The sequence below is a fragment of the Sus scrofa genome, chromosome 2, assembly GCF_000003025.6.
Source record: "Sus scrofa isolate TJ Tabasco breed Duroc chromosome 2, Sscrofa11.1, whole genome shotgun sequence".
NCBI lineage: Eukaryota > Metazoa > Chordata > Mammalia > Artiodactyla > Suidae > Sus > Sus scrofa.
Window position 1 is genome coordinate 37,217,816 of NC_010444.4, and position 22,009 is coordinate 37,239,824.

Genomic DNA, 22,009 nt, shown 5'->3' on the forward strand with positions numbered 1-22,009 from the left:
ATCTACAAAAATATTGAATCACTATGTTATACAAAAAAATAGTGCCTAGCACATAGTAAGTGCTGTTTAAGTATTTGCTGTTATTAGGAATACTAGTATTTTAAGGAATCTCAAAATTATTTTGCACATTTGCAGGGGTACTGGATTAAGTATGTACTTCTGAATATAATTACTTTAAGAATACAAGTCTGGGTATATGAGTTTGGTACATGTTAAAATATATCAATAAGAAAAAGAAAAGAAAGGAAGGAAGAAAGAAAAAATGAAGAAGAAAATAATGAAAATTAATGAACAAAACTTGTACAATTAACTAACCATAGCTAATTTAATCAATCAGATAAATGTTGAGTCAAAGAAGCCAGACTCAAAAGAATACATATGTTATGACTCCCTTTTTATAAAGTTTAAAAATAGGCTACACTAGGAGTTCCTGCTATGCCACAGTGGGTTAATGATCTGGCTCATCTCCGTGGCATTGCTGGTTTGATCCCTGGCCTGGCACAGTGGGCTAAGGATCCAGTGTTGCTGAAGCTGTGGTGCAGGTTACAGATGCGTCTCAGATTTGACCCCTGGCTGGGCAACTTCCATATGCTACTGGTGCAGCTGAAAAAAGGAAAAAAACAGAACAAACGTGAAAAACAAAAAACAAAAAAAACCAGGCTACACTAATATTTGCTGTTAAAAGTAAGAGGTGGCCTCTGCTGAGGACAGGAATACTGACTGGGAGAAAACACTGGGGCTTCTGGAGGGCTATGAGGGTTTTCTCTTTTGATCTGACTGGTGATTACATGACTATGTGTATTTTGTGACTGAATTCAAATAGCCATATGCTGAAGTCTTATGGGCTTGTCTCTACTTATGCTATGCTACAGTTTAAAAAGAAAGAAAAAGAAAACAGGTAATTTTTAGTGCTGAGAAAGACATGTAGAAAACAGTATTCTCTTATGTTACACTCTAAATTAGTACATCTTTTTTGTAAAGAGTGATATATATATATATATACACATATATATGTGTGTGTTATATAATGTGCATGCCCTATTAAATCCAGAAATTTTCTATGTGGTACATATTTTTCAGAAAAATTTTACATATGTGCTGAAATACGTAAATACCGGGTTGTAAACAGCAGTAATGACTGCAGTATCAAAAAAGTTGGAAACAAATTCAACAGCTGTCACAAGTGGAGATGGTTTATAAATTTATGTTACATCTATAAATTAGATACTATGAAATATATACTGAGAGCATCAGATGTCACAATGATTGTAACGATGCTTTGAAAAGTATGAAACTCTATACAAATGTAAGATGCTCCTGCAAAACTATGCAATGTATACATACATGAACTATACAGTGTTCTGGATGAAGACAGGAAGGTCTTTTTCTACATCAGTCTTCCATATAACTTCCCAAAACAGCAAGAACAGTATTGCTCCAGTATGAAGGAGGGGAAATTGTTGTGTTTTAATGCTGAATTAGCCTAAGGTTTTGGCACTCATTACAAAGAACAAGTAAAGATAAATGAGTACTGATATTTTTATACCTGATTAAGTTCCTAACTTGGTCCTACAGGTTCTTTGACCTTTTGTAGCATTCAATGCAACAAGTATATCTGAAGTGTTTATAGTTTGTAGACTGCTTCACATACATCCTTTCATTTGCTTCTCCCAATGATGCCAGTCTTAATTACCATTCTCTCTGTTTTAAGATGTTATCCTACTTAGAAAGTAGAGTCATGAATTTAAACCAGGTCTTCAGATGCTATATCTAGAAAAATGATTATTTCAAAATCCTTCTTAGACACTTAATAATGCTGGACCTAAAGGGAATGAAGTGTTTTATTCCTCAGGGAAAGAGAGTAATTTCAAGGGAAAGAGTCTTGTGATTTTTAGAACCCTGGTGATTTCATTATTAGGTAACAGGTGGAAGGGGAAAGAGCAACAAAGAACCTGAATTTCTTTTCTTTAAAGTCAGATCAATAGTAATAATAGTAACACCTAACATTTATTGAACACTTAGTATATTCCAGCAACTATGCAAAGTCATTCACATTCTAACTCATTTAATTTTCAGAGTAACCTATGAGGTGGATATTATTCCTATCTTAACAGGAAGAAGCAATGGCATTGAACTGTGATTAGGAGAGAGGTTTTTAAAGGGAAAATTAAAGATCCCGGGACTACAAATGGAGAGGAAATACTATTATTCAAAATAATGAAAATGGTTTTAAATGAAAGGAAAAAGTTCTGATGTTTCTCAAATGCTATCTATTATGGCCAATAATAATAATAATCATAATCATAATAATGTTGCCTGCCACCAAGCCATTAGCCATGGCAGCTAGCCCCCAGTGGGGAATTCAGGACTGAGAAAAATAGGATATAGATCCCAGAGAGATAAGGTATGTATCGAAGGAATAATTTCAAAGATCCTAGATTTTTGCGTCTTTCCATATATACAAAAGCACTAAAATCATTAATTTAAAATATAGATATCTGGAGTTTTTTGGCCATGCCTGTAGCATGAAAGTTCTCAGGCCAGGGAGCAAACTTATACCACAGCAGTGACCCAAGCCAGATCCTTACCACACTGGGCCACAAGGGAACTCTGAGATATCTGGTTTTTGTGATTAGCAGCAATCTTTTGATGTTCCACTACATGTATTTTTTTCTAGCAAAAATTCCTATATATCCTGCCTCCTGCCTTACCTCTTTGGAGAAGTTCTTCAGAGCTATCTGAGAGGCTGTTTCTGGACTACAGTTGTCAGTAATATCTCAAATGAAACATAATTCTCCACTTTTAGGTTGTGCATTTTCTTTAGTCAACCCCACATATAAAGGAATGAAAACACTCATTTCCTTTTGGAATGACCGATATTTCTCCTACTGCTCAATGAACTTATAAGGCTAAACTCTACAATTATAAAACTATTTTACAAAGACCTTATAAAATCAAAGTCTTCTGGCTCTCAATTAAGTGCTTTCCCCAGTATTGCATGAGGCCTCTTTCTTTGCTGTGTCCACACAATCAACCATTCATTTTATGACAACAGTTTGAAAAAGAGGGAGGTTAACAGGTGTAAGAGGTCCATGTGGACTTTCAAACTTGACCAGTTCCACCAAATACTCATCAAACGTACACAAAAACACCCTTAGACAGAGTATCACACATGCACACGAATAAAAACACACACAGGCACACACCCCTTATATGAAGAGATGTGCCCTGAGGTCTTCTCTACCTACAATTCTGTTTCTTGCTGAGGATGGAAAGAAGCTTGACTCATTTTCAATGAGGAAGAGCTCCTGCCGATGTCTGGTGAACTGGGCAGTGAAATATTCGGGATGCGGATGCTTCACGTTCTTGGGGAGCTTCAGAGGCCCGAGCACACAGCTAAAAGGCAATCTCTGGACTCGGGGAATATCACTCTCCTTAATAGGCATTTTGATTCCCAACACTTCAGCATAAGTAACTAATACCTCCCAAGGGGCATGGATCTTCACAAAATAAGTTCTTCCGTCTTCAGAGTTCTGCATAAAAATGGAGGCAAAATAACTGGGAGATTTCCTCAGTTGATTAAAGAAAGAAAATTCTGTAAAATCTCAAACAAATTAAAAATGCCAAGGCATTTGTTTATTGAAAAATTTCAGCAAAACTTTTAGAAGAGCAAATGCTCAAAACAGTTACATATATTATACTTAATATACACATATGTATATGTATGTACGTGTGTGTGTGTGTGTGTGTCTGTGTGTGTGACATAGAGACAAAGAGAGAATTTTTTTTTTGTTTTGTCTTTTGTCTTTTTAGGGCCGCACCCACGGCATGTGGAGGTTTCCAGGCTAGGGGTCTACTTGGAGCTGTAGCTGCAGGCCTACGCCAGAGCCACAGCAATGCCAGAACCAAGCTGCGTCTGCGACCTACACCACAGCTCATGGCAATGCTGGATCCTTAACCCACTGAGCAAGGCCAAGGATCGAACCCGCAACCTCATGGTTCCCAGTCGGATTTGTTTCTGCTGTGCCATGATGGGAACTCCCGAGAATATTTTTTAGAGTATATTTCAGCAACATGGGTGGAACTAGAGACTCTCATACTGATTGAAGTAAGTCAGAAAGACAAAGACAAATACCATATGATATCACTTATAACTGGAATCTAATATATACACAAATGAAACTTTCCACAGAAAAGAAAATCATGGACTTGGAGAATAGACTTGTGTTTGCCAGGGAAGAGGGGGAGGGAGTGGGGTGGACTGGGAGCTTGGGGTTAATAGATGCAAACTATTGCCTTTGGAATGGATTAGCAATGAGATCCTGCTGTGTAGCACTGGGAACTATGTCAAGTCATTTATGATGGACCATGATAATGGGATAAAATAGAATCTATACATGTATGTGTAACTGGGTCACCATGCTGTACAATAGAAAAAAAAAACTGTATTGAGGAAGTAAGAATTAAAATAAAAAAACATAAAAAAATTAAAAAAATTTTTAAAAAGTATATTTCAGGGTCAATGTACACTAGCCTGAAAATCCAGAAACATATGGGGTTCTGGGCAAATTAAGTTTTTAGCAACTACCTATAAGCTCAGAGCTGTGCTGAGGGCATATGAGAAATACACACAAAGTGTAGGAGGTACTTACTTTCTCTCCTCAACTCAGCCTTCTCACCTGTATGGACAGGCTATACCAGAGTAAGAACTTGAAGTAATAAGGGTTCCATTACACCAAAGAACAACTAGGTTATAGTTAGAATATGTGGTAAAATGTATATTTACTAGTTCAGTCAAAAACAGGGATAAAAAGTAGAAAGTATTAATTTAGAACTAGAGAGTATTAGAGATCTATGGACAGGGTGGAATCAGAAATAGGTTTTTTTAAAGCTATTTTGAAGGAAATTCTAGAAAACCAATAAATGGTAGGAGGTTAAAAAAAAAAATAAGAACTTGGCATATTCATGAGAGAAAAAGTGTCTTGGCTTAGAAAGCTGTGTTGCAAAATAGCCAGACTAACTAGTTACAGTGTCAGATTACAGTAAGCCTTCGAAACGAGACAGATAGGAAACAAAAACCATATCCTAGCGTTCCTGCTGTGGCACAGTGGGTTAAGAATCCAATCTGACTGCAGCAGCTTGGGTCACTGTGGAGGCTTAAGGTCAATCCCCAGCCTGGCGCAGTAGGTTAAGGATCCAGCATTGCTGTAGCTGTGGCATAGGTCACATCTATGGCACAGACTCGATCTCTGGCCTGAGAACTTCCATGTCCCAGGTGTGGCCATAAAACAACAAACAAACAAACAAACAAACAAACAAACATGACTTTACTTTCTCCGGATACTGAAGAGAATGATGTATGCTTATTTTTAAAGTATTCCACTCATCGTCTCAAATTGAGAGCACTGACCTACTTACTTGCCTGGAAGATCACTGGCCCTGCCAACCCCATGATATATGTCTGTGTTAAAAAAAGCTACTGTTTTGCTCCCAAATATAAAGCCTAGCCAGTCAAAGGCAGAGCAAGAGAAAACAATGTTTAAAACACCAAGATTCTGGCAGGGATGAACAACTCCACTTACCATTTTATCTTCAATTTCCAACTCAAGACCTGTTTTTCTGAGATTTTGTTCAAACTCTTTTCTTCTCATCTATGGAAAAAAACAAGTCAGTAGAATTATGGAAAACATTTTATTTGCCCAGTGATCAGCTGACTGTCACACAAGGACTGTGCCTCCAGATGGTGCCCTAGTTGTATACAAAAGTACCCTAGGTATTATCCCCATCTGAGTGCTGTGGACTGCATTTAAGCTGTGCTATAATTCACAATATAACTGTAAAAATCCAACATATCTAGGAATAATCTCCGAGGAATTAGCAGGACTTCAATAGGAAACAAACACAGAAAACTTTACCAGTTAACAGAAAAAAAAAAAAAAAACTTTGATAAACAGAGAGACATATCATATTCTTCCTAGTTGGGAAGAACTTATATTATAAAGACATCAGTAATTTTCAAATAAATGACACATTTAATGTAATTTTAAGCCAGAGTACCATCATGATATTTTGATCATGAAGAAGAGTTTCACTTAGAAAAAGCAAAATTAAATTTAATTATTTAAATGCAAATAACCGTTTCTTGTAGGCTTTAAAACAATGATCGATTATTGAAAAATCATTTGGCTTTATGATTTAAGTGAAAAATTATAACTGTGATTTAAGTGTGAAACATGGCAACTGAAATTTTAAAATGTTTAACTAAGACATAGGATACGTCTTCAAATGGATAAATCCACCTTGAGCAATTGTCAGTGAAGATCACTTTAACGTGATCTTTTTCTCCACTTCCAAAGTTTACTACATGTGAGAATATGTCCATGAACAGTTTTCTCCTTTCTTTGCCACCTTCCACAATTACCTTTCTCTTATGCTATCAAAGGCAGACTGAAAACTTCCAGGAAGCCAAAGCAAAGCAAAACAAAATGAAAAACAAGGGGAAGAGAAGAACCTTCCAAATATTGTTATCAACATTTAAAAAATGAATATCTCTTTTCATTGTAGTAACAAACTCTTCTGTAAGTTGTGTGGAGATCAAGAGAAGGTTTTAGTTCTTGCTTTTTAATATTTTCGAATATGGAAAAATTAACAACACATTTATTTGTTGAAAGAAATGATCCGGTAAAGAACAACACAAAATGTAATTCGGGAGAGAGAGGAAAGGATTGTAAAAGCAATCTCCCTAAATAGACATACAGAAAAGAGTTTGAATGTAACAAACCTGGCACTGCTGTCCTTAGAAAGGCCTGCTGACAAACTTGGTCCTGGCATCTGGGAACTCGGTTTGCAGGAGGGTTCCCACCATTCCCAGAACTACTAAGAGGGGTTCACTTCACCTCAGCTGTTTGTACAAACTATGTAGTTGATAACTAAATATATGCTTCCTGCCAGGACTATGACATGTTGGTTTATACTAGACAGAAGGTGACAAGGTGACCAGCCTCAACGAAATCTTATTGCACTGAGACTTTAATGAGCTTCTCTATTAGATATCACTTCCAATGTGATGTCACACATCCTCACTGCAAGAATTAAGTGCATCCTGTATGACTCCCCTGGGAGAGAACTCTTACAAACTTGCTCCTGGTTTCCTTTGGATTTTGCATGCTTCTTTTCCTTTTGCTGATTCTGCTTTGTACTATTTTGCTGTAATAAAACATAGCCATTGAGTATGGGCTATATGCTGTATTCTATGAGTGCTCTTAATGAATCAGCAACCTTAGGGTAGTCTTATTGATTCCTAAATAAGGGGCAAGAAGAAATGGGATCCAGGACACAAGCGGAGGTACTGGAATTAGATAGAAGAATAAATAAAATAGTTTTCCTATGGTGATAGGAAAAGAGGTAGATTATTCAGGTGAAGATGCTGGTAGATGGAAGGATGTGGTAATGGAAATTAAGAATTTCTCTTCCATTACATCAGTTCTCTCAGTAGAGTAGAAAAGTGTGGTCAGCTAAGCTTGAAAGTGGTCTGGGCATATTTGGGGTGTGAGAGAGGAAAAAGTTATGAAATAGTCATCAAGAAGAGTGGATAAAGTGAATAGAGAAGTAAAGTACGACTGCCAGACAGAGTTAAGGATGCAGCTGAGGTCCCTTGGCACAAGTACGAGGTAAAAACCAGTAAAAGAATTGTATTTCTTTCTTTCTGCATAGCCCTGGCGTAAAGCAGGTGGAGAGTTGGGTTTAACTAAAGCTGTTGTTCTGGCTACTACAACTGAGAGCAGGGTAAGCTGGATGGCATATGCAATAGAGTATAACCTACAGATATAAGATTTAAACTGAATAAGCATTAAAAAGAGCAGAAAGATAATGAGTAGCAGTAAAAAAAAAAAGGTAGTTAAGATAACTGTTATCTGATCTTGGTGCAGTTGAAGAAAGAAGAGTATTGTTCAAACAGACATGAGGGGTTAGTCAGATAGCTGGATACTTGGAATGAGATTACAAATATTTCTAGTTATTAGTAATGACACATTCTAGAATGAATTAGAGACTCAGATAATTGGAAAAGGGAGTTCAAGGAACAGAGGCTAGAATGTCAAAATGACCCTCTATGTATGCATTGAGATTATCAATGAATAAAAAAAGGCACACTGGTGAAGAGAGTGATAGTGAACCAGGAGCTAAAATTGTTGAGAAATGAAACAGAAGACCAGAGATTGATTAATGACAACAACAATGCAGGGTAGTGATAACTGTAGTGAAATTCAAAGTTCAGAGGTTTCAGGGCAACACGAGGGAGGGTGGACTGTAAGCAACAATACTGGACAAGGGGAGAGGGATTCATCTCTCTCCAGGAAAAGGGTCTGGAAAAACCAACACCACTTGAGAGGACTGGTGGGGAAGGTACCAAACCCTCATGAGGAGCCAGGTTTGCAGGGGACATTCAGAGAAGAGATGAAAATTATGACAGTGAATGAACTGTAGAGGCCTGGTGGAAGAGTTTCCAGGGAAAAGGTAAAAGAAATGGACAGAAATGACTATGTACTGGGTCTTATGGGGATTAAATCTATAGATTTTATTTTTATTTTGTATGACATTTATTTCATACGTATGTTAGTGTGTATTTATATGCTCACCCATATGAATTAATATATTAATCCATTTCAAATATCTAATATTTATTAAGCATCCATTATGCTTCAGTCACTATTCAAGGCATTTGAGTACATAGTAACGAACAAGATAAAAGTCCTTGGTTTTTTTTTAACTTAATTTATGGTGTTGGAGATTGCAGTTTTAAAAAATGAACATAGTAATGTAAGTTCAGAAAGAACATAATGTCAATGTTATTTCAGATAGAATGGATTAATGAAAGTTGAAAATTAACACAGAAGATAAATATTATATTCGGATGTACACCTCAAATTTTGAAGGTCACATTTATTTCTAACGTTATATATTTCTATATAAAAATATATCAGTCACTTGGGAGAAGAAGAAGTTATTGTGCAAAATGTCCAAAGAATAAAATTGACTTCATATATCTATTCTTGGGCTGCATATTGTGCAGTCTTCTCACTCAATTTCAGCTTTCAGTAACACTCTGAGGCCTCTGATTTTACAATATAATTCAGGGGAATCATCCCTGTCAAACTATAGACCATGCTTCTTTTTATTATTCCCATTTCTCTCATATAAGTACTTACCGCCTTCAGTTCTGCTTCTTTCTTTATGTCATCAACATAGGAAAGCACAAAATCAATCTGCCTGATCCCATCCCGGAAGAAGATAGAATCTTTGCTTTGTTCATCTTTTTTAAACTGCAGAGGACATGAAAGACACAACTTTAAATTATAGTTTAATTTTCAAATGGCAAAAACATAAAGGGGATTAGCTAAAATGTGGTTATCATCTACCTTTTTTTTCAGTCTGAAATGACAGAGGAAGACAACTAGAGTTTTCATCAATGCTTACTTTAGAAAGGGAAATTCCATGAAGGAGTTATATAGTAAACAATCAAGACTCAAGATGAAGCGAAGCATATCGACTACATGCACACACACACAAAATGCTGCAAATACGCAAAAATACAAAATGAATATATGTACACATTGATTCAAAAATGCACATTCAGAGAGAGATGACATCACCTTCATTAAACAACATACCAATTAATCCGGCAAATAATTCATGGTCACTCACTACTTTGGGAATATAATTAATTATAGACCAATTAATGAATCTCACTGCAAGAACATAAACTTATGATTAATGTTATACTATGTTTTCATGGAATCACTACTTTCTAACTCAACTTTTGAAGGGTTAAAATAAAATCAAGGTGCAGTTAAAAATTAGAAAGCAAGTTAGCTTGCCAGCTGGCTTCACTAAAAGTACTCTCATGCAAATCTCCTTTAAATATCAATTTCCTAAGTGAGCCAAAATCAATCCTTAGTTTATGTCTTCATTTTTTATGTCCGAACCCGTACCACATGGAAGTTCCTGGGCCAGGAATTGAATCCAAACCACAACTGCAACTTATGCCACAGCTGCAGAGACATCAGATCCTTTAGCCCACTCTGCTGGGCCAGGGATTGAGCCCATGCTTCTGCAATGACCCAAGCTGCTGCAGTTGGATTCTAAACCCACTGCACCCCATCAGGAACTCCTCAATCTTGTGTTTAAATTTGTGTTATCAATTCTCTCAATATAATGGCCAAACTTACAAATTCAACTTTCACATGTACAGTTTATTAAGTCCTCCTCTTTCAAAACTAAAAAAAAACCTAGAAAGCCACATAAAGAATGGAGTTCATGTTTGACTGATTTGGTCTTCTTCATAGTTTATATGTAATATGTAATATTTAATATAATATACAATAGCCTACATATAGCACCTAGAATGAACAAATAGATGATGCAGTGATATCAATGATCTCTCTAACCTGTGATGCAAAGTTATAACATAGACAACTTTGTAACTGCTCTAGCTAAGGTGTGAATGTAGAACTGGAGGTTTTTCATATTCATAACTGGTTTCATGTTAATTCATGAATTTCTTTTATGGTACACTACACTGTTTATAAATCAAATCAGGTCAGGCAGACCTGCCAAAAAAAGGATTGGATGTAGATCAGACAAGTAAGAATAAGACACAAATCTCATGTTTGATCTGTGGTCTATGAACAGAATAACTCTACTTTATATGAATGCATAACTGATACATCTCAGAAAGAACTAGTTCCCAATGCACAGGACGAAATGAGTGGAAAAGAGAACAAAGAAACAAAAAACATTTAGAGGGTCTAGAGATTAAAAATCAAAGTACACTAATGCAAATGTTACGTCAGAGTTCTTTGCACCCCAAAGAATGCATAATAATCTCTCTTTTCCTAAAAGAAAAGTTTAAAAATACTGAGAAAATTCAAATTGTTATCATGTTATGTCTTGACACAAGTCACTTAAAAAGTAAACAAGAAATTATTTGATCTCTTATAAATCATCGCAGTGTTAGCATATCTTATGAAATTCACCAACATTTTTAGAACTAACTGGGGAAGAAAAAAATACTAAGTAGACTAAATATAATCAAAGCAAAAAAATTAGGGGTAAGAAACAATAATCCTTTTGCTTTAATTTAGTGACAGTCACATTTTGCATTTTTTAAACAACATATATTTATAAGTGTTCATATTGTTCAAACAAGCTAAATCTAGGTCCCCAAAGAAAAGTTCTGGTGATAGAAGATGTGCCATTAGAAATTAATAAAAATTACACTCAGAGTTTTTGACTATTTGGGAATGAAGTAGCTAGAATAGTGAATCCAGTTATTCACTGAATGTTTAGTCAAATTGGTATATAACTCCCTTCTCTGGAAAGCCACAGGGTACCCAGGAAAATCCAAACTTCTGTCATTATGTCCTGCTCTAATATAAACAGTAAATTTTTAAAAAATACTGTGAAATCACTGGTAGCCTTGTAAATCGCCATGAGATATATATCTTAGGACTGTTAACAAAAACTGGTTGAAACTAAATAACTGGGGAAGAAAAACCTGGTAATTCATTACATATAACTGAATACTATTAAAACACAACATTCTTTCGTTTTGCTCTAGACAAGACATTGAGATCATTTTCCACAGAGTGTGGAAATGAGGCAAATATCTGCATGGCTTTTGAATTAGGTAGTTATTCTGAGGTTCATAAACCTAAATTATACTTTTTTTTTTTCTTTTTAGGGCCACACCTGCAGCATATGGAAGTTCCCAGGCTAGGGGTCAAGTAAGAGCTACAGCTGCTGGCCTAGGCCACAGCCACAGCAATGCAGGAGCCAAGTCTTTGTCTGCAACCTACACCACAGCTTACAGCAACACTGGATCCTTAACCCACTGAGCAAGGGCAGGCATCGAACCTGCATCCTCATGGATTGGGTTCATTATCACTGAGTCACAACGGGAACTCCCGAACCTAGATTCATGATGGAGGTTCATAAACCTCTGAAACTGTATGTAAATTGTATATGTGTATGGTGAATGTGTGCGTGTGTGTGTGGAGCTATATTTTTTAGGAAGAGCTTTCCAAAGCTTTAATCAGATCCCCCCAAATATTAAGAATAACCATTCTAAAAACTCAGGTGGCTGGGGAATAGGAATCAGTGACAAATTCCCCCATATCAATAGTATTCATTGCAGCAAAAAATGTCTCAGGCTAGCACTGCAGCCATTCAAAGCACAAGCAGCATCATTCAGCACTGGTTACCATAAGACGCCGCCTCAGGAACAAATTGTATCGCTTTGCAGACTGTGAAGTAATGGATAGAGAGTTATCAAATTCTGCCCAGGATTAGAGAAAAGATTCCCAAAACATAGGCAGGCAAACAAACAAACCCTCAGGATGATCACTCATGCAAATGTGCATGTGTGTGTGTAATACTTAAAACTGGAGGGTGGGAGAAGACAGCAAGAGGAAAAGAACAAAAATAAGAAGAAAATAATAAAGAATAAATGAAAGGGGAAAAAGGAGACTTCAAAGTACATTTCCCTAAATTCTTTTTTGTTTTTGTTTTTTAGTTTTTGTTGCATTATTTTTTTATTATAGTTGATTTACAGTGTTGTATCAATTAAATCAATTTACAATAACTATAAATAATACGTGTTTGTGGAATTAGGTTAAGGAAAGAGAATAATGAAGAAAAACATGAGAATAATGGAAATGTAAAGTAAAATAGGTATTCTATTAAGTATGCTTGTATACACCAGGCAAAGAAAGCAAAATTACTGCAGTTACACTGTGACCATGTATGGTACGGAAAGTTCACCCAATAGTATAAAATATTTCATTAATGAAAAGTATACTGAAATTATCATGTATGTGTGTAATTATATTTTTTAGGAAGAGGTTCCAAATCTTTAATCAGATTCAAAAAAGAATAAGATTCTCTCATTACCATTAAAACATTTCATTACCAATACCCTAGGGGAGGGAAAGGAAAGTCATTTAATTATCTAAATGTTGGGTTGTCTTCAGTCTTCAGTTACTATGACCATTATTTTTAAAATACCAAAGCAACGATCTAAAAACATCTGGGATATTCAATAATACTTGAAAGAAAAACAACCTACGGCAAAAAGGGCAAGTATTGTGAGTATTTTAAAGTATAACAAAATGGTAAATAATCTAATAAAATTATCAATAAAGAGTTTCAGTTCTTTTCATGCAGTTTTGCTTAAAGTGTTGTTTCTCTGGAACAGGCTACAGAGACCTGAGCAACTGGTGACTAAGCAGGGAAAATCCCTGCTCTGTAAACTGATGCACCTGCTACGTAAAGATCAGTTAATACTGCTGTTATTTAAAAACAACAGAAACAAGATGGAAGCATTTAATAAAGCATATTTTAAACTATCTTCTTCTACCAGGCTGAAATATTTCACCTCAGCACTTTGATTTCCTTGGGAATCTTCAAGATTCACAGGTTACTGTTTTTCTCAGATGTCATCTGAGAAATCACAGAATTGTGAAAGGAAATTAAAGAGTCTTATACTAAAGGGCTATACAGGGCCCCATTATGACTTTCATGGGCCCCTTCCTCTATTAAAAAATTTAATTGAAAAACAAAAACCAAGTAAATATAATATATATGATTATATTTGGTTTTGTTTTATATTCTGGTTTTAAAAGAAATTAAAATTAAAACATTTCTGTGGGCTCCAAAAAGTATCATGGGCCCTAGTAGGCACTGTGACTGCCATGTATAAAGAGTAAATTGGCCCTAGAGTTATGGGTTAGGTAAATACCACCACATTACAAGTGCTGAGATTGTTGTAATTTGTTAAAATTTGTTAATGGGCACATTTTATTGTACATAATGTATAAAAAAATAAAGATGATAATTTTAAAGAACGTTTTGTCATGAACACCTAGAAGGATAGACAGTGTATGGCTGAGACATGAAAGACTTCAACAGAACAGTTTTTGTTAGGAAAAAAAATTTAGACATGTAAATCTGTAGATGTTGTAACTGAGCAGGACCCTGTGGGGCCTTCCCAGAACAGACCCCACCTGTGTCCTCTGCCTGCCTTTTTGTCTATATAGAAACTTTAGTTAAACAATCAATTTAATCAGAGAAGTGAGAAAATACAGAGAAAAAGGAAAACAGTCAAAAAAGACAAAATAATACTAGTTTAGCCACTCAGCGAAATCAAGGACCTTTAGGTCTTGCTCAAGGATTATAGATAATATTCTGAACCATGCCCTTAGAGCTGTTCTATAGGTGGTGAAGCCCCCATCAGGTGGAAAAAGTTAACAGTATGCTGCCCACAGGCATGGAGACCCCAGACCAGTTGGAATAAGAAGGCTGATGAGGCAGACTCCCAATTACCTCTCCACCAACGAATCAGGAAAATGTCCAGAAACTGTTCCTTGAACACTGTAAGACCCCTTGCTACCTTCTCCAGGGGGTGGGGATACAGTCTTTGAGGCACTAGCGTGTCGTGTTCACTCTCTGCCTGGCAATTAAAGCTACTTCTGCTGTTTCCTCCAACTCTGCCTCTGTGTTTATATTCACCATCACAGTACATATGTAGCCCATATTTCAGCAACAATTTCTTTAGATATCCAAATGGACACGATAGAGAAAGCATTTGGATATTTTTTGTCTGAAGGTCAGGAGATATGTCTATATTAGAAACTTAAATTTAGGGTTACAACATATCAATGGCATTTAAAACTATGAGACTGAATAAGATCCTTTGGAGTCTGAATTAAATGTCTGAGTCCGGGAGCAATCATATCTAAGTATATACATAGATCAATTATAAATACTAAGCTATAGTCATACTAATTGCTTCTGATCTACTTATTCAGTGGTACCTTCTGGTCGGTTTGTGCCTATGCCATGAATGTCATTAAATATTTGGAATATCATCCTGAGGATAACAAGACCCACACCCCTTCAAAACTTGGTAGAGGCATGTTGGTTGTTATTCAGGCATGCTTTTAGTATGCCCTTCCAATTCCCATTTCTCCTTCTTTAAACACTAAGTACTTTTCAAATTATTTCTCCCAAACACAAATGGTACTCACTCAGAGACAGGTTCTTTCAGGTACAATTTTCTCCATTTTCCTCTATTCCATTTAATGGTTTTAGCATCCTTCTATACAAGCAATTTAGCTAGCCATTTGGGTACTCAATTGAATCCACTGTTGACTATTTTATATAAAATAAAATGTTCATTTATGTTAATTCTTCTGTATTTACAGAAATCATTAGCAGTGGAGTTCTATCATAATAATGATCATAATTTTTTTCCAAAAAGAACACATGTCCAGCGATATCTTGCTGGATATCTTTGGTCCTTTCTCTACCCCCTCTCTACCTTTCTTTTTTTCTTGGGAGGGTGACTAGTTATAGACATCAAAGAGCTCCTTTGACCTCTGGCTTCCCACAAATGATTGGAGGGAGGGAAAAGAGTGTACCTTCCTTTCTGAGGTTGGATTCAGGAAGTCTGTATCTCTCCCCTGTAGGTCACTGAGCCTCTCAAGAATGTCTTATTTAAGACTCTCTCCTGAGTTCTAATAACTGTTCCCTCCCTATTTCCTTCAGTTCTATGAATGATAATGGATTCATGGTTATTAGATCTTCTCCTGCACCCAATTTTTGTAAATTTTTTTAAATTAAGCCTTCCTCAATTATCCTATTTTGAATATGCCTAATAGGACCTTGATTGATAAACAGAAGATTTTTCTTTTGTGATATTTCTGTAACATGAAAAGAAAATTTCCCTGAAGAAATGGCTGATTCTAGGACTGATATGGGAAAAGTATAAGATGAGATGAGCTTAGAGTATCCTGTAGTGCCAGAAAGTAAGAAAATGAAAAAAAAAGTCAATAGGGTTATATCAAAGGCACACACGGGTCAATCAAAAAAGCTCTTAATAATCAAAGCAAGGAGAATTTGAGCAACAAAGTAAATAACGTAGTATTGGGTTTATAGTGCAAAATATAAATGTCCATGAATTCATAACTGATATAAATAAATACATACATAAAACACGTAAATATATTGATGAATAAATAAATCACATCTGTCCTATAGAATTCCTTAAGGAGGTGGCGCATAATCTCCCTAATCCTTAAAGGTGGGCTGCACATTGTGATTTTTCTTCCAAAGACAGAATAAAAATGGAAAACTGATAGAAAAACTTCACAGTAGAGCAACCTGACAAATACCACTTTAAGCCAGGAAACCAAGGATAGCATCAAGAATAGTAAGTCACAATGACAGGATGTACCCCTCATATAATGTGATGAAAAGAGCCATTTTACTTCTATTGTCTTCCTCCCCAAAATACATTACCCTAGTCTATATGAAAAAGATATCAAGAAAGTCATAATTGAGGGACATTCTATAAAACACTTGACCAGTATTCCTCAGAACTGTGAAAGTCATCCAAAACAAGACAAGTCTAAGAAACCATCACAACCATGAAGAGCCTGAGGAGACATGACAACTAGATGCAAAGTGGTACCCTAGATGGGATCTTGGAACAGAAAAATAAATTAGGGAAAACTAAGGAAATGTGAGTAAAATATGGACTTAGTTAATGTAATGTACTAATATTGGTTCATTATTTGCCACAAATATGCCATACTAATGCAAGATGCTAATAATGAGGGGAATGGATATAAGGTATAAGGAACTTTATGTATTAGATTCACAATAAATCTGTAAGCCTAAAAGTATACTAAAAAAAGTTGATTAAAAAATAAACTTATTGCTTAATTTTAACAATTTACTGTTTAACCAAAGACAATGTCATCATATAGAATGAAATAGCATAAATCACTTTAAAATCATTTGGAGTTTAAAATTTCAATTATTAGTATATGATATAACTGAAGAAATTATTTGCAACTTATATCACAGGCAAGGAGGCAATAATAAATATGTAAACAGCTCCAAAAAACAAGAGGAAAAAGAAAAACATAACAGTTTGACAGGAAAATAGAGACAATAAAAACAGAATGATCCAGCAAGATAAACTGAAATGATAGAATTTATTCATCAATGAATGAAATTCATTCCATCAATGTAGAAAAAAAGATAAATGTCTCACTCACATTGAGAGAAATGCACATTTAAAATATTCTAGGATATAGAGCTAACGGAAAAAGCTCCCAAATGAAAAAAGTTAACTGTCTATCTTTCTAACAGATAGGCAAACTTCTAAACTCATTAAAACACTGTTAGTGAGTCTGTGGAGAAATAGAACTCTCATATATTTCTTAGAAATCCAAAACAGAGGGGAATTTGGCACTATACAGTAAAATTACATATGACTTTATTTTTTGATACCTAAATCCTATTTAGAAAGATATAATTTGTCCAAAATATTATAAGACTGATTTCCAGGGTTAAGGACTAAAAAGAGTAAAGATTCCCAAGATTAAAAGCAACTCAAATGTCCATAAGTAAAGGGACTGGATAACCTGACAAGGATAAATGCACAATTCTAAACTCTCGCAATAGAACACTATGCTGCATACAAATGAATGAGAGTGGAATCTGTACACAATATAGAATGAACCCCAGGATATGTTTTTAAGTGGAAACCAAGGAATAGATCAGTATATAAAGAATGCTGCCTTTAGTAATAAGAAGCAAGAGGAATATAAATATACATCTGTATATATACACACAGAAAAGTAAAGCACACATTTGAAGGATAAACAAAATAAAAATGGTTGCAACAGAAGGATTAAGAGAGAAAAGAAAGAAGAAAGTTTTCTCTGAACTGCTTTGCTTTATAGTTGCAAACTGAGACAGATTTACCTTCAAATTAATACAAGCTAAGCTTCAGTGCCTCTTACTCGCACCAGCCCCTTCAAGGATTTAGGAAGCAATATGCTTTCACGGGCAAATATTTTTTGTAAAATTTTTTTTTTCTTCTTTCAGCTGCCGTAGCAGCACATGGAAGTTCCCGGGCCAGGGATGGAACTGCACCACAGCAGTGACCAGAGACACTACACTGACAAAGCTGGATCCTTAACCCACTGTGCCACAAGGGAACTCCTCAAGTATTATAATTTGGTCAACTCCATGATCTTAACTCTGGAACATAAAATACATTAGTGAAAAGCAAAACATATGTATCAAAGCTGTCAGTATAAGAACATAACTCTATTTCTCCATCTTACCAAACAGCATTTTTATTTACTAATGAAAAATTTTGAATCCTTTTATTAACATCTTAATTGATATTCAAATTTTATTATTTTTTTTTGGCTTTTGCTTTTTTTTATGGCTGTGCCTGAGGCATATGGAGGTTCCCAGGCTAGGGGTTGATTCAGAGCTGTAGCTGCTGGCCTACACTGCAGCCACAGCAACGTAGGATCCAAGCTGCGTCTGTGACCTACACCACATCTCATGGCAACGCTGGATCCTAACCCACTGAGCAAGGACAGGTATCGAACCCACAACCATGGTTCCTAGTCGGATTCATTTCTGCTTCATCATGAAGGTAACTCCTCAAGTTTGATTTTTAGATAAATTTTACTTCTTTATGATTACTCTTAGGTATGTAATTACAGGTAAGAAGAAAGATACATGGAGAAAGAATAACAAAGGCAGCCCAGAAACTTGGGTTCTAATCTAGTGTAGGATCTGCCCCCTAAACATATGAACAACTTTGGTCAAGTCATTAAACCTCTCAGACCCTTCATTTTCTCATCTGTAAAACTGAGAAAGTAAATGAAAGCAAAGTGCAATGCTTTATGTGTCATTCTCATGAATGTGTCTGATGCTACTTTTTTCCTATAAGAAAATGATTTTTTTCCAAAGTAATAAATTCCCAAACTTGTCAGGTATAAGAGCCTGAAAAACAACTGTGAACTGACCATCGATAACTACAAAAAGACATACTTCCATGTGAGAAAGTATAGTACTGACGGCTGCTTACCACTGGTTCTTCATTGATGAGAAAGCTGGACTCTTTGCTGCTCAGGTCCTGCAAATGGCACCGTGGAGAAGATAAAACACTGTTAATAGTAATACAAATGGAGAGCATATATATTTTAACAAAAACTCTAGGTTTTTCATGCATAAATTCTAAACCTACAACTGAAGGGAGCTACGAAACACCTGAAACTGGATGTAGAACTATCTGTATCTATGCGTATAGCCATGCATATGTAGGTGTGTAATGTGTGTGTATACATATGTGGGGGATGGGGCAAGACGCAAAGAGCCCTTGAGAGAAAATGAGAATTTTGAAGGTAGCTTTAACAAATCATAAAAAAAAATCTGAGACACAAGAAATGGTTAAGAAGTACTACACTGCATAGAAATAACAAGGAGCTCCATTCTTTGAATGACACTGAATCCAGGACCAAAAGGAAGGACAGAATTACCTGGCTATTTTAGGCCTTTCAACATTTGCCTGCAACCATTAAAGTGAATACCTTGGGAAAAATGCACCACCAGAATTCTTAAGGATTTGTACTTATAACCCAAGAGAAAAGCCATACATCAATTTTGTTAAAGCAACAGTGATGCCTCTCTTGCTGTATGGCGGATTTTAAATCTTAATGTTCCATGTCAGATCACATACCACAACATATACTCCTGAGATCACTCAAACATTTCTCTCTCTTCCTCTCCCTCTTGTTCTCTTTTCTTCCCTCCTTCCCTCCCCCTCTCTCTCCTCTTTTTATCTGTTTAGCTAGAAATCTCAATTTTATTACCTTTTCAAAGAGCTAGCTTTTTGTTTCAATGCTTTAATGTTTTTCTATTTTCAACTTAACTGATTTCTGCTCTTTATTATTTTTCTCCTACTTTCTCTGGGTTTATTTTGCTCTTACTTCTTAAAATGGAAGCTTATTATTGATTTGAGACTTTTCCTCTATATTAACATATAGCACTACAAATTTCCCTCTCAGAATTGCTATGTCTACTCTTTCAAATGTTAATATGTTGCATTTTTACTTTTATTCAGGTCATTGGAGTTTTTTGTTTTTGTATTGTTTTTCCTTTGAGGCCCTTTCCAGACCCTTAGACTGTTTAGAAGTATGTTTAGTTTACAATTGTTGGAGATATGCCTGTTAACAATGTTACTAATTTCTAGTTTGATGATACTGTAGTCAGAGAACACTCTCTACTATTTCAATTATTTTAAATTTGTTAAGTTTTGTTTTATCGCCCAGAACGTAGTTTGTCTTGGCATACATTCCATCAGCACTTGAAATAGATGTCAATTCTGCTGTTGTCAGGTGAGGTACTCTATAAATGTTGATTACATCCTATTGGTTGATGTGAGATGAGTTCATCTATATCCTTACTGATTTTTGTATTCAGTTGATCTTATTCTAGGCAAAAGGGTGAAATCTCTGGTTATAATTATAGATTTGCATATTACTGCTTTCCATTTTCTAGAGGTTTTTTTTTTGTTGGCTTTTTAGGGCCCCATTTGCAGCATCTGTGATCTACACCACGGCTCACAGCAATACCAGATCCTTAACCCACTGAGCAAGGTCAGGGATGGAACCTGTGACCTCATGAATACTAGTCAGGTTCATTACTGCTGAGCTACAACAGGAACTCCTATTTATTAGTTTTTGTTTCACACATTGTGATGCTATTATTTGTTAAATGAGAATTTATCACTGCTGTGTCTTTTGTTGGATGGACTCCTTTTATTATTATAGAATGTCCTGCTCTGTCAGTGGTAATTTTTCTTACTCCAAAGTATACTTTATGTGATATTAATGTAGAACTTCTTTCTTTTTGTTAATGTTTGCATTTATTTTCAGCCATAATACATATTTTTAGTCCTTTTACTTTCATTTTTTTCACTCCACTCTGCAAATCTCTTTTCTTTCAATTTGTGTGTTTAAACCACTTACACTTCATGTAGTTATCAGCGTATTAGGAATGAAAAAAATCTGCCATTTTATTTTTGTGCTTTCCATTTGTTCCTTCTGTATTATGTTTCTCTATTTTATTTTTATGACTTTCTGTGGGTTACTGGGGCTATTTTCATAATTCCATTTTGATTTATCTAAACAGCTTTTGAGTGTATCTCTTTACATAATTTTTAAAATGGCTTCTTTTGATATTAATTATATTGTATATACATTATTTATCACAGCCTACAGTGTACATGTTTTATTTGTCAAGTATAAAACTAAACATGAGATCCATATGGTCTCCACCAACATCATGCAGAAAGTGTGTAAACGGGTCCATTATTACTCAGTGGGGGCTGAAGGAGTCAGCCTTCTCTGACTCCAACTCTAAGGGGAGTTGGGACATCTTGTTACTGCAGACAGAGGTGAAAGTCTAGTCTCCCCACTTGAGCTCTTTTGCACAGAATAGTGGCAGGACTACAATATTTTCTCCCCTGTAGTGTTTGGGTACAAAGAGCAGTTATTAACCAAAAGTTATCTGTCTTCCTAGGTCACCCTTTTCCTGGTCCAATGGTTAGGGACAACAGGTTTTTCTTGATGCTTTATTTGTCTGAGCTAGCATTTCTGTATTAACTGGCTGCTCAAGCATCTAGTCTTAACACATGAAGAAGCAAAGAGAAAACCCAGGGAACTAACTTCACAGCTGTTCCTTGGGTCCCAAGATCCCTAGCCAGTTTATCTTCTCTGACTTCCACATTCTTCTTATGGTTGTTTTATATATAATGTCCAGGGTTCTTACCTGTACTTAGCAGAAGAACTAGAGACAATTTTGTCTACTTCATTTTTCCAGAGTAAAAACTATAGTCATTTTTGAAGTAATTTAATAATATAACTATTTAATAAATTTAATCAGCCATTCTTCATCTTTGTTTCAGAGAGATACTGTTTTTATTTCAAAGTACTTTATCTTTTAAAAAATATGATAGACCTCATATTCTATTTCACTCAGCATTTTGGTCACTAAGCTTCTAAATGAACCCAGAACTTCTAGAAATTTTAAGTAGACCAGCCTTTTGGGCCTGTTTACCCAGCTAACTAGCACACAG

The 22,009-nt window shown here is 35.5% G+C and overlaps 1 protein-coding gene across 3 annotated transcripts in view; it reads right to left on the reverse strand.

The window, feature by feature from the left end:
• ANO5 (anoctamin 5) overlaps nucleotides 1-22,009 on the reverse strand; it is an 84,803-nt gene that overhangs the window by 46,414 nt on the left and 16,380 nt on the right. For 2 of the 3 annotated variants that reach the window (XM_005661072.3, XM_013994479.2), the window contains exons 3-7: nucleotides 18,959-19,006; nucleotides 12,261-12,302; nucleotides 9,207-9,320; nucleotides 5,583-5,651; nucleotides 3,249-3,533 (exon numbers count right to left, since the gene is read on the reverse strand). In XM_005661072.3, the coding sequence (XP_005661129.3) occupies nucleotides 3,249-3,533; nucleotides 5,583-5,651; nucleotides 9,207-9,320; nucleotides 12,261-12,302; nucleotides 18,959-19,006 (558 nt within the window). The remainder of the gene's footprint in view (nucleotides 1-3,248; nucleotides 3,534-5,582; nucleotides 5,652-9,206; nucleotides 9,321-12,260; nucleotides 12,303-18,958; nucleotides 19,007-22,009) is intronic. The other variant, XM_021083250.1, reaches the window with a different exon arrangement.